Source organism: Salvia hispanica, chromosome 1 (assembly GCF_029641045.1).
Source record: "Salvia hispanica isolate PSC_SH4W2 chromosome 1, Shi_PSC_v1, whole genome shotgun sequence".
Lineage (NCBI taxonomy): Eukaryota > Viridiplantae > Streptophyta > Magnoliopsida > Lamiales > Lamiaceae > Salvia > Salvia hispanica.
Window position 1 is genome coordinate 60,997,175 of NC_142692.1, and position 13,800 is coordinate 61,010,974.

General features: G+C 35.1%; 2 protein-coding genes across 2 annotated transcripts; one reads left to right on the top strand and one right to left on the bottom strand.

Moving 5' to 3' along the window:
• LOC148934302 (uncharacterized) lies at positions 1-1,205 on the bottom strand. Its single transcript, XM_089062258.1, has 2 exons — positions 844-1,205; positions 1-802 (listed from the first exon to the last, which is right to left on the bottom strand). Exons 1-2 carry the CDS (start codon positions 1,203-1,205, stop codon positions 1-3), a joined length of 1,164 nt encoding a protein of 387 aa, XP_088918384.1.
• Positions 1,206-11,746: 10,541 nt separating this feature from the next.
• Positions 11,747-13,454, top strand: LOC125220179 (5-OH-xanthotoxin synthase-like). The gene is made up of 2 exons (XM_048122325.2): positions 11,747-12,679; positions 12,766-13,454. Exons 1-2 carry the CDS (start codon positions 11,789-11,791, stop codon positions 13,345-13,347), a joined length of 1,473 nt encoding a protein of 490 aa, XP_047978282.1. The 5' UTR covers positions 11,747-11,788; the 3' UTR covers positions 13,348-13,454.
• Positions 13,455-13,800: the final 346 nt, after the last annotated feature.

Consider the following 13,800-nt stretch of genomic DNA (forward strand, 5'->3'; position numbering starts at 1 on the left):
TCATTTGATTTGCTCTAACTTCGTTGTGATCGATATTCCTGATTCCTCTTCCTTCGTCTTCTTGGGCTCTCTCTGTCTTCCTTTGCAATGAGTCGATCCACCACATGGGCCAAATAGACACTGTGGTAAGGAAATATTCTCGACCTTGGGCTTTACCCATTGACCCTTTTGAACCTGTACAACGTTCACAACTTTGCACTCTTTCTTCATAGCAAACTCTTCCACCTTAGGACTCCCCATGGCCTTGTAGATGGACAAAATATGGTGTTTGGTGCCCATGCGAAGGGTAAGCTCTCCCCTTGAAACATCAATCAATGCTTTCCCCGTCGCTAAGAATGGTCGACCAAGGATAAGCGGCACATTCCTATCGTCTTCCATGTCAAGCACGACAAAATCAACGGGAAATATAAAGTCATTTACCCGCACTAACACATCTTCTATGATCCCTTCAGGATAGGTGACGGATCTGTCGGCCATTTGGAGCGTGATTCTTGTCGGCTTGAGAGTGCCGATTTTCATCTTCCTAAAGAAGGATAGGGGCATCAAGTTGATGCTCGCCCCCAAATCACACAGTGCCTTCGTGTGTTTGTCATTACCAATGACACATGATATGTTGAAGCTTCCAGGGTCCTTAAGCTTTGCCGACAATTTCTTCTGAATTATGGCACTGCAATTCTCCGACATGCTCACTGTTTCGTAGTCCACCCACTTTTTCTTCTTGGAGATCACGTCTTTTAGGAACTTTGCATACATAGGCATTTGTTGCAGAGCCTCTACTAGTGGGATATTCACATTCACCTTCCTGAAGATGTCCAACAATTTTTCAAATTTCTCATCCACAACCTTCTTCTTGATTCGGCTAGGAACGGTATCTTAGGAATATATGGCTCCAATCGAGGTGGTTCATGTTGTTTCGTCTCTTCCTCAACAACATTATCCTCTGCAGTCTCTTCACCAACCTCTTTTTCCACTTCATTGGGTTGAATGGTCGCACAGATGGCTTTGCACTCTTTGTGTTTGACGGGATCAGTGCTTGTATTGCCAGGAAATTGCCCCGGGTTGGGTAGAGTTCCCACAGCTTGGTAAATCTGACTGAGTTGAGTATCGATGCTCTTCATGTGTATGTTCAAACTTTCCACATTTGCTTCTACCTTGTCTAGCCTCTGATTTGTCATGCAATCTCCTGCTTGCTTCATGAAAGCCATCAACACCTCTCCAAGCTCTTCCTTCTTCGGCTCCTTGACTTGGCCATTAGATACCTGGAATCCTGGGGCTGCAGAGCGTTGTTGGCATTCCCGTAAGACAAGTTGGGATGCACCTTGTTCCCATAGTGGTTGTAATTACCACCCCCTTGGTTGGGGTGGTAGTTGTTGAAGTTTCCATTATTGCCACCTTGGTGAATGTAGTTCACATCTTCAACCCCTTGTCGACTTTTGAGCCCGGATGGCTCTGTTCCCATAAAACCAAGCTTGCTAGTTAAGAAGTCCAGCTGCTTGGACATCATGTCCATCCTATCAAAATCAGATGCAGATGCCACCCTATAGGATTTGCTTCTCTCATTCTTCCACCCATCATCGTTGGAGGCCACCCTCTCAATCACCTCTAATGCATCGTCTTCTCCCAACTTAAGGAGTGATCCCCCTGCACTCATATTCAACTCCCGTATTGCCTCTGGAGTGGCTCCCATGTGGAAAGTTACGATCTGTTGCCCCGGGCTTAACCCGTGGTTGGGACATCTCTTCATCAGGTATTTGAATCTCTTCCATGCCTCGTGAATATTCTCCTGAGGATGCATTGCATAAGAGATGACTTCAGCTTGGCGCTTGAGTGCCTCGCTCGGTGGGTAGTATTTGTCCAACAAGAGCTCAACCATTGCATCCCAAGTTTCGACCGAGTTGGGATCTATGCTATCGTACCACTCCCTAGCATCATCCTTCAAAGAAAAAGGGAACAATCTGAGGCGAATCTGATCGTCGGAGACCCCATTAGCCTTCACCGTGTTGCTGATTTGTATGAACTTGGTCAAGTGTTTGTTGGCATCTTCCGAACCTGTTCCACCAAATGCATGTGCTTCTGCTCTGTTTATCAATCCCGGCTTTAACTCAAAACTGTTCGCCGCAATCCCGACATTATTGATTGGTGGATTAGCAACTTGTCTATATGCATACAGATTCTGCACGGGCAGAACTGGTTGTCTCGCGTTCCGCTCATCTAACTGCCTCTGCATGTTGGCCATCTGCTCATGGAGTTGACGAATAACAGGATCCTCGTTGTTGTTTTCATTGTTGTGGTTCTCATTGTTGTTCTCCTCCCCGTTCTCCATTAAGATTGGAGAATTACGCTCGTACTGTATAGGTGACGAAGGTGGAGAAAGAGTAGGTACTGGAGTTCTCTGAACGAGGGAGGGTGGACGCCTATGACCCGGTGAAGATACGCGGATCCTCTGGTTCAACCTCCTCTGAGCGTTCCTCCTCCTGTTGGATGCTTCGATCTCGAGATCAATGGGTTCTAAAGGTAGACCTTGAGAAGGAGTGCGCATACAACCTGAGAAAAGAAACACCAAGATTAGAGAACTCAAAAATAAAAATGAAAATAAAACAAATAAAATCTAGACTAGTAATCTCAATTATTATCACGATATTAAGCTCTAACGAAACAAAATTGTCCCCGGCAACGACGCCAAAAACTTGACTCAACTTATTTTAACACAAATGATACCCGCAAGTGTACGGGGCTAGTGTAGCAATTAGCAAGCAAGAGTATCGTATCCCACAGAGACAAATTCGTATCAACTTAAATACCACGAACAAATGTTGACTACTATCTAGAGAATCATGAAAGGTTTGTTGTTTTCTAACACTACGAAAAACATATAATGAGCAAATAAACAAATAAAAGCAAGTAAACACGGAATGAAAAGATAATATGGAGAAAATTGTAGAACTCAAGGATCCGATGCACAATTCCAAGCTCTTATCCAATCAAATTGTCTTACCTTTTGGTGTCTCTAGAGTTACTAAGTCGACCACAATTATAGATTAAACCCCCTCCCGAGGTGAGAAACCTGTAGATTAGGTGCTAGGATTGAAGTCCCCTTCTAATCCTAAAACCCCTAACTCCCAAAAGCTCGATTAGGTCAAAGACCTCACTCAAAACCTCAACTCTCCCGAGTTTTATTGCATTAAGGTGTGAATTATTCTTATTTCCAGATTGATTATTTCATCTCACGATTAATCTAATTAATCCTACACAATCAAATGGTGATCAAGCAATTGAAAGGAATAAACCCAAGAATAATCAAATAACTAAAAGAGCAAGGCAAGAACAAAATTAATTGGATAAAAACTATGAAATTAGTGCATCTTCACCAAGAATTCTACAAAAAGGTGTTTAGCTACTCATGTTCTTCACAAAAACCATGTTTAAAACACAAGATCCAATGAAATACATGGAGAATAGATTAAGATACTCCTGTGAGAATGAATCTATGAAATTGCAACTTCAATCTTCCGATTGGAAGTCTTCAATCTTCAATCTTCAATTCTCTCTCTCAAAGGTGTTCTTGGGGGTGTGTGTGAGTGTTGGATGCGGTAGATGTTGAATGGATGTGAACCCCAGGCGTTTTCCCCTTAATCTTCCATAAAAAATCGCATTTTTGCCAAAATAATACGCCAAACTAGCGTACCCGGCCGGGTGGAATTATAAAGAGCAAAATTCACCCGGCCGGGTGGTCATTTTCGACCCCTTTCTGGCCATTTCCCGCAGAATTACAGTACCCGGCCGGGTGAATTTACAGTGTAATAATTCACCCGGGCGCGTGTACGTTTCTGGATAGCGCAGTATTCTTGTAACGACCATAACTTCTTCTACCGAACTCCGATTGAGGCGTGCAAGATACCCACGCGAAGCTCTTTCGAAGAAGAAGAGATTGATATGCATTATGGTCTGATTGGACTTCAAAATCTCCAGTAAATATTGTCTCAAAGCAAGGTTGCTGCACATCCACATATTTTGTACCTTTTTCTACACATTCTTAACAAAATGGTCAACATACCAACATAATAGAGAAGTATATATAAACATGTCCAATAATAGATAAAATATGATCGAATTCATACATAACCACCCTTTAAAACCATGTAAAATCCAAGTATATCAGCTACCGCTGGCCAAGGTGCAGCGGCCCGCTGGAAAAAAGCGGCGAGCAGTTTTTGCTCTACTTTCTCTCCAAGATTTACCATATTTTGCAACCCGTTTTCCTTATTTGAGAATGGCGATTTTCTCCCTATAAATACTTCCCAATGCTTCATCAAAAAAGATCTTCTCTTTGGCAAATATTTTCCAGTGATTAAAAGCTAGAGTACTTCATTGTGCAAGGGGTTGAAGAAGGATTCAAGTTTACATCAAGGCTACAAGGATTCAACCTTTTGGTTTTATTTGCTTTAGTTCTTACGTTTTCATTGTCTTCTCTACAATCTATGTGTTTAGATTATTCTATCATGTGTAACTAAATTCGTATGATTCTAGGCATGTGTTAGTAACGACTTTGGTTATACAATTCCTTTTTCTATTTAATATCCGTTTTGTTCTTACTTTGTTTATTCCTTAAGTTAATGGATAATACTTCATGTTTGAGTGACACATTCTGTGATGATTTAATATAACTTGCTACATAATCGTAAGAGGAGGTTGGCGAGTTAGATCCACTTAATAGACACTACAATTAGATTCCTTTAAAACGACACTGTTAATTGAGAGTGAGGACTTTTCAAGGGTCTTAGGAGCTTTTTGGAGTTACGTATTTAGGATTGACAACCCTAATGTTCGTAATCAAAGTTTGCATCGCATGAGCATAAGCTAGGTGACTCGTTCTATCAAAGTAAGAACTGTGCTAGTGTATTGTAGTTGGAATTTGTATAACCATAATTGTGAACGCACATCCCTGGAATTCCCTTATCTCTATACTTTTATTTCCGTGATTTATTTGCAATTAGTTGTTTATTGCTTTCAATTGTTCTTTGTTTTCAAAAATTCAAAAATCTTTCGGTTTTGTAAATAGTAATTGAGTTTTAGTAGAAGATAGACAGTCTGTGTCTGTTTTCCCCGTGATCGATATCCAGTACTAACCTTTAGCTATACTGTTCCTACTTTGTATACTTGCAGGTATTTATAGTGCTAATAAAAAGTGCATCATTATGTTTCAACATTGTAAGCCAGTTATAATTTTTCATGACCTCAGGCGCCACCGGATAGAAGAAGGGGATCAAGAGTTCTGCTCGAGGTGGGAAGAAAGATAGAGAAGCTGGAGAAGCTAGGAGCAGTCAAGAACATTCTAGAACAAGTACGAGACGGCTGAGCAGCTGCTAAAGAAGACAGACCAGAGATCATTCCTTCTAGTGAACTCCGATAGCTGGGAGGTTAGCAGCCATAGGAAGGTTCTAGAAGAATTTGATGATCTTCCAAAAGTCTTTGAGCGGAAATTCAATTTTATATACAAAAGCCTCTAACGTGGAATGTGAGGAGGCTCGTGCCATGGCTTTCCTCATATTGTTCAGAAGGTGATGAAATGTTGGTGATTAGAGATGGCAAGGCCAAGAGTTGTAGAGCGCGCTTGCCTTGTCACTTGCCATGTTTGCCTCGCTGTTTATTGAGTTCGCGGTGAGGCTGCAGATTTTGGTGAATTGCTTTGAGGGGCAGGTGAGGAGGTAGAGTTCATACATCTTGATGTTGTTGTTCTTACAGAAAGTGGAAGCCTCGGACACACTCAAGGAGAGGGTAGGGCATAAGTTCTTACCCAAAAAGGATATTTTTTGTTTTTTCTACTACTGTTTTTTTAAAAAAGTTCGAATGTTGTCTTAAGCCGTTACTAAAATAGCTTACTATGTAAATGCTTTTGATGATCAAATTACTAAAAACTGAATGAATAGAGGGGATGAACTTAGTCTATAATTAAAAAATTACCGAGCAAAATAAAAATCCACGGTTGTCGAGCTGCCCTGTAAGAATAAGACTTAAACAATGTTGCTATTATAATATTATTATTTATAAATACTCCTTACGTTCATAAAATTCTATCCCTAGATGAGCTATCACCCCTACCAAACATGCCATAAAATACGTGCCAAGTTCTATCAATTAATAAAAGTTAAAATGCATTGATAAATTAAAAGTGCTGCACTAAAAGAGCTATGTAATTGGCGTAGGCAAATTCATTAACCTGGTCTATTTAGACCATCTCCAAGGGTATTCTAAAATTTAAAATGGGATAGATATTTAGCTCCAATAGTACTCAAAAACTAATCTCATTTTTGGTTTTTGAGAAAAAAATACCTATCTTTAGGTTTACACTAAACCAAAACCTAAATTTTTTTCAAATTTTGTGAGTAAAAAAGGCATAATTTGGAGAATATTCTTTTAAGTTTGAGTTTAGTGTAAATGGTTGGAATAAAATCAATATTTAGTGTGACATTTACACTAAAATGGGTTTGAGTTTAGTGGAATGGTTGGAGATGCTCTTAGCAACGTATTAATGCGTAATATAAGTTTTTCGCTACCTATTATTCTTTTTTTTTTTCATTAATAACGCAAAATCTTAAATTATTTTAATGAATTGAGAAATTAAAAATATGAAAAAAAAAATTTGTATTTTAAAAAATATATAGGATTTTGTGATAAAACGATTTGGTTTTGCCTGTTCCATTTGTGTTTAAGATATTTGGACTTTTTTTTTGCTGAACTTTGAGTTTGAACCATTCGAGTTAAATAGTTTGAAATCGTTTTTAACTATTTATCCGTGTCTATAGCTATCGCATTGTAATATTTTAATTTATGTATTGGTTTAATTAGTTTCATGTATTAAATATTTATGCTTTTTTTATTGTTGTTGAATTTTGATTTTTTTCCCATGATTATTGTTTTTCATATCAATTTAATATTATAATATAAAAAAATTATATACAGTGGAGCCCTTACTGAAATTTATTTTTGTGTTCGCCCTTGGAAGCCTACGTACAAGGCTAGTGAGAAGTTTGAGTTATAAGTGGTGATTTTTCATGTATAGTTTGGTTGCAAATATTTGAACTTTAGTTAGTTAGTTGTTGTGTGGGAGTTGGGAATTCTATGTTCTGAAATATATTGTGAAGTTGGGAGATTGAAAGGGGTGATTTTCAACATATAGTTGAATTTTTCATGATTGGAGAAATCAAAATAATAAGAATAAAAATGCTTAAACACTGATATGTTTGGATTTTGCACTGTTTTAAGATTATTATTTGATCCATTTTAAATGTCAAAGTTACATTACATGTCTGTTTATTGCATATTATATATTTTTTTTGGAATTTTAACGCGATTTGTGATAAATGTGTGAAATAAAGTAAAAGATAGAAAAAGGTCGAAATCAAAAGTTTGAAGAAAAAAAGTCAGCCAGCGGTCCGCTGAGCCTAAACCAGCGGACGCCGGAGCCCATCGACCTCCGAAGAAGTAACGGTCCGCCTCAGAATTCATGTCTGGAAGAAGACACGTCCAGCGACCCACTGGGATCGGGCAGCGCATAATTTAACCTATTTTTTTTTCTCCAAGACTTACTTTGTTGGGATCGAAGATATACCATATCAAGGAGCACGACTTGAAGACCTATAAATACCCCTTAAAGAAGTCAAATGAACCTTTTGCTGCATTCTATACCTAAGAAATAATTTGAGAGTTCCGTTCCGTTGTTCTACCTCATTCCACCACACTTGGAGTTTGATGTTTGGATTTAAGAGAAGATTGAAGCATATAACATTCTTTCCTTGAGATTTGTCTTGTTGTTTTTATATTTTCTATGTTATTCTTACAAACAATTGGTTTAGTGTATTTGTCTATGAGTAGCTAAATCTGTAAAATTTTGGGGGTGTGTTAGTAACTATTGTGAAAGCGCATTCCTGAAATTCCCTTGTTCCCATTTGTTTTTTCAAATACATCATACTACGATTATTTACTATTTTCATTAGTTACATTAATTATTTCCAAATAGTAATAAAAGCTTAGTATTTGGTAGCCAACCTATAATTAGTTCGATAACCCTGTGCTTACCCTTTGACTATACTATTATTACCTTGTTATCCCTACAAGTAATAATAGTGCTAATAAAATAGGGCATCTGGTAGCCAACCTATAATTTGTTCGATAACTCTACCTTGTTATCCCTGCAAGTAAAAATAAGGCATCAATCATCTATACTATTATCAATCAATATTTAATGCGAGTCCTCAATTACAATTTAAATATTCTTAAGTGTGATTATGACAATTATGAGTAGGTGCAAGGTTGTCATTCTAATATAGATTCATTTAGTACAGGCCAACAGATATTATGATATTTTCAAAACACATGTAAAAAGAAAAGTGTCATATGAAATGGGATAGAGGGAGTAAAATTTTTTCTTAGCTTATCCTTATTATATAAATCTTTGGACTACATATTAATTAAAGTGAAGAAAAAGTAAAAAAAAAGAGAGAATAATATAAATGAGAGTCTCATCTACATTATTCTCTCTCTTACTTTAATTTGTCTCTATGCCAACTACATATTATGATATTTCCAAAACACCAGAAAGAAAGAAATGTATTATATGAAATAGGCTTATTCCTATTATATAGATGTTTGGACTTAAACTTGTTACAAGCATATAGTTGTTGGCCCTAGCTATGTTAAAAAAGGATATGGATTTTATAATTTCCATGCCTCTATATAATTAGTGATAATGGGATTTACCATAGACCTTTTAAATAATTACGGCTTCAAAATCCACTTGTTTAGGCCATTATAATTATTAAAGATACTTATTCTCACAAAATTATATCGAAAAATCTTGGTCTAACTTATTTATTTCGATCACATTAAAACAAGTTGTTGGAGAGTAGATTAGAGCAAAATAAATGCAAATAGAATTCCCATATTCCCATGTTTCAATATAACTAATAATAATGACAAGAGTGATGCTAAATGGCTACATTATGGCGGGCCATAATCAAATTTTAAATTTTAAAACTGAATCATTTAATACACTTAGAAAATATCAAAACTTTCAAGACTATGCTACCCTTGCCTTAATTCATCCAACAATATTTTCCTTGGGCTTCTATAAAATGTAACGCTTTATACGTATGGATTATTTCTCTTCTTGTTTTTTCAGATTTTTAATTTTTTAAAAAAAGAATTAACAATATTAAGTAAATGTAGTATAACATAATAGTATTATAGTTAAATATTTAAATTCCTGTTAATGTACAGGTCTAAAGTGTAGTGTCACGTTTTGCACTAATAATTACTATATAATAGTAATACTAATAGTATATGATAAATTAATATAAATTTAATGATATAAAGTAAAATACAAAGTTAATATTTGAAATTAATAATGATTTAAAAATAATGTTATGACACTATAATAAAGTCTACGACAATAGCAAAAACATTAATAAATAATAATTACTATATCACATTTAATTGTTTTAAATTATATTAATTTACAAATTTCATTTGTTTAGTACCCTATCATATTTTGATGTTATCAATTACTTTTAAAAATATAAATTAATAATTTTATAGAATATACAATAAATATTAATATGTGTGCCTAGTATGTATATAATGAGAAATGATACGATACATCCTTATGTTCGACCCATTTTTATTATAAATGTAAAATCTGGACATCTTGGGTGGGACAAACTAAAAAGAAAATGTGGACTTCTTGAATGAGACGGTCGTAGTTCTAATTAATGCGTGTAGTATATATACTAATCAGTATATAATGTGATAGTGTTATATTATCACTCATTTAACGATTGTATCTCATTTATATTTTTAAAAATTAATCATGGTTTTAATTAAATTCTATAATTTTGGAATCAGATGATCTACCATTATTTTTATAATTATAATATTTTTAAGGAAAGTAGTATAATTTTTCAAGATTCTGATTCTCCAATTTTTTTGCTAGATGTTCTTTTTCTAGTTTGATAATTTTCCATTCACGGGAAAAGAAAGTTGTTAGAAATCTTATTCCTAGGATTCAATTATTTAGGAATAATTTTTTCTACCGACTTGACTTTTCCGTTAAATATATATGACCTTGATTATAGTATATTTGTTTTTAGATGTGATTCAATTAAGGAGGTGGAAATGGAAAAAAAAATGGCAAGATATTTCCAATTAAAAGTAAGATCACTAATATATTAATGAAAATGAATATTAATATACTTTTTTATTAACTTTTTTATTAGTTTATATATTTACATTTTAAATATACTTGATATTAAAGTTTAATTTTTAAACCATTTGTCACACTATTCTCCTATGTTTATAAATTTTTTGGTTCAAGTATAATATTATAATCAATTAATATCTAATATCAATTTACATATTTATAATTTTTAAGTCCAATTTGATCGATCGAATATCCAGTCGTTTATTTTTCCCAATTGATCTAATGAGTCACCAATCAATCAATTTGAATCAATCAATTTTATTTCTAACTGATTTTTTAATTCAAGTTAAATTGATAACTCTAATATAGCTTAGATCAACCATATCTCTAGTTAGCTTATTGAATCTTCAATTTTTTCCCAGTAATGGCCTAATCTAGCAAGTTCTGGTAATAACTTATAATGAGTGGATTATGAATTAATAAAAATTCATAATATTACAAAATGTAAAACTATGATAGTATTTCATAGTATTAATTATAATATCATCATATACGGTATAGTATATGCAACATTAATAATTCATAATATTATCAATCCATAATAATAACTTTATACAACAATAATACAGATACATATTAATATTAATTAAGATATTGCACCATATTATAATATACTACCTCCGTCCCCTAAATTTTGACACACTTTTACTCGACACGAATTTTAAGAAATTTAATGGAAAGTGAGTTGAAAAAGTTAGTGGGATGTGAGTCATACTTTTAAAGTATTAGTTTTATAATAAAATGTGAGTATGAATGAGTTAGTGGAATATGGGGTCCACTACCAAAAATTGTACTCCCTCCGTCCCTCAAAAGATGTCACACTTGTGGGACGGCACGTGATTTTAGGAGGTTTTGTTTTGTGTGTTAAATGGAGAGAGAAAATATAATTTTTATATTCATGTGAGAGAAAACTTTTTCCAAAATGGGAAATGTGACATCTTTTGTGGGACAAACTAAAAAGGAAAGTGTGACATTTTTTGTGGGACAGAGGGAGTAAAAGTGAAGTGTGTTAAAATTTGGAGGACGGAGATAGTATTGATTAATAAGAATTCATAATATATTATGGTAGTACTTGATACATAAACGGAAAATTTTAATATATTCAATAAACGTATACACTTCATTAGTTCAAGATTAATTATGCATGACTTTAAAGATCAGATAATAATTATATTTGGGAAATAGAGTTGTAATTAGTGTAGAGAGGGACAATTCGCTCCCCAAAATTAAAGGAAAGGGTGATTATGTAAAAGTTCTTAAGCATTATCTAAAGCTATTATTTTATTATATTATATTTTTCAACTATTTACAAAAATGCCACTGTATAACCAGCTGCTACATTGTGGCCGCGTAGCATTAGTAATTAGCATAGAGCTTTTCAATAATTGCGCTCAAAACCCCACTTCTTTCTAGTATTATTTTTATTATCTTAATATAATAATACGATATCCCAAAAATCTGTATTCTATATATTCCCATAATCTTCATTCTATACTTCCAAACAAAAAGAAGAAACTTGTTGTTCTAGATAAAATGATGTCACTTATTTTACTCTTATGGTCTCTTCCCATAATCTTCATTCTATACTTCCAAATACAAAAACCTAAAAATGCCAACAAACTCACACCACCGGGCCCACCGGGGCTGCCAATCATCGGCAATATGCTCCAACTCGACGGCCAGTTTCTGCACATGTACTTCCAGCACCTCGCTAAGCAATACGGCCCCATCATATCTCTCAAGCTTGGAATCCGGCGCGTCGTTGTGATTTCCTCAGCAGAAGCAGTGAAAGAGATCTCAAAATCAAACGATGCTGTTTTCTCAAGCCGACCTACTCTTGTCGCCATGAAGAGGCTGACGTATAACGGCATAGAAGTCGGGTTTTCGGCCTACAGCGACTCGTGGAGGGAGATGAAGAAGATCTCCACCCTCCATCTCTTTAGCACGAAGCAAGTTCAATCATTTTACCCTATTTTCATGGATGAAGTGAGCAAGACGATGGAGAAGATTGCAAGAGATGCCTCTTCTTCCACCGTCGTCAATTTCAGTGAGACGACGACGTCGCTTTTAGGTAATATCATGTTCAGATGTGTGTTTGGGAGTATTTATGGAGGTGATCAAGGATATAAAAAGGATCGTTTCAAGGATCTTGTTCGCGAAATTCAGCTCATATATGCAGGCTTTTTTGTGGAGGATTACTTGCCTTGGTTTCGATGGATTGATAGCCTCTCTGGAATGACTGCAAAGCTTGAAAAGAATTTTCACAACATGGATTCTTTTTGTCAAGAATTGATTGAAGAGCATTTGAATCCGAATAGGCCTAAATCTATGGAAGGTGACTTCATCGATAGTTTGTTAAGGATTAAAGAAAATGGACCCTCTTCCTTTCCTCTTACATTAAACCATATCAAAGCTCTAATAGTGGTAATGAATTTTATATTGAAATTAAAGCTAAATATAATAATTTGAGAAACAATTGCTTAGGTGATTAATTACGAGTTTGTTTGCAGGATATGGTAACCGGAGGCAGCGGTACGGTTGTAAGTGCGATAGTGTGGACAATGACAGCATTGATGAATAAACCTTTGTTGATGAAGAAGTTGCAAGAGGAGATAAGGCAGTTGGCCGGAAACAAAGATATGATCAATAAACAAGACATAGAGAAACTTCCATATTTGAGGGCGGTTATAAAAGAGGGTTTGAGATTGTATCCACCAGGTCCACTTTTAGTGCCAAGAGAGACTACTAATAAGTGTAACATAAATGGTTATGAAATAGGTGGTGGAAGTATGGTGTATTTCAATGCATGGGCTATTGGAAGAGATCCTACCGAGTGGGAAAATGCGGATGAGTTCTTGCCGGAGAGGTTCTTAGAGGGACAGCATCCGGAGTTGATAACCTTTGGATTCGGACGGAGAGGTTGTCCGGCAATGGGAATGGCGATGGCCGAGGTGGAACTGGCATTGGCAAATCTTGTATACAAATTTAATTGGGAATTGCCTAAGGAAGAGGATATTGATCTCGAGTGTAAGCCTGGAATAGGAATGCATAAGAAGAATGCTCTTCGGCTTGTTGCCAAGGTTGTCATATAAAGTTTAGTGTTTTAGAGAGTAATCATATTCGTAAATAAAGGATTCTAATAAAATGAATCCACCGAGACAGTATTTTGAATTATTATACATGATGTACTATTTCATCAGCACTACAACTACTTGCAAGTATGTCAAGACAATTATAGTGTAACCAAAAGGTAAGCACAGGGTTGTCGAACCCATGGAATAGAATTGAAATTGTATATCATATACTAAGAATCATATACTATCTCGAGACATAATATTTGGGATTATGAACTAGACAAAACATAAATAAAGCATGTAAAGAAAACAATTAAATGAAAGCAGTAGATAAGATTACAGTTAACATGGCAAATTGAGAAGAGAATTCTAAGGATATTATTTCACAATAATGATTAACACAAAACATATTTATGATATCCTAGCACAGTTCAAATTCAACTAGAGCGAGCCACACAAGTATTGCCCATG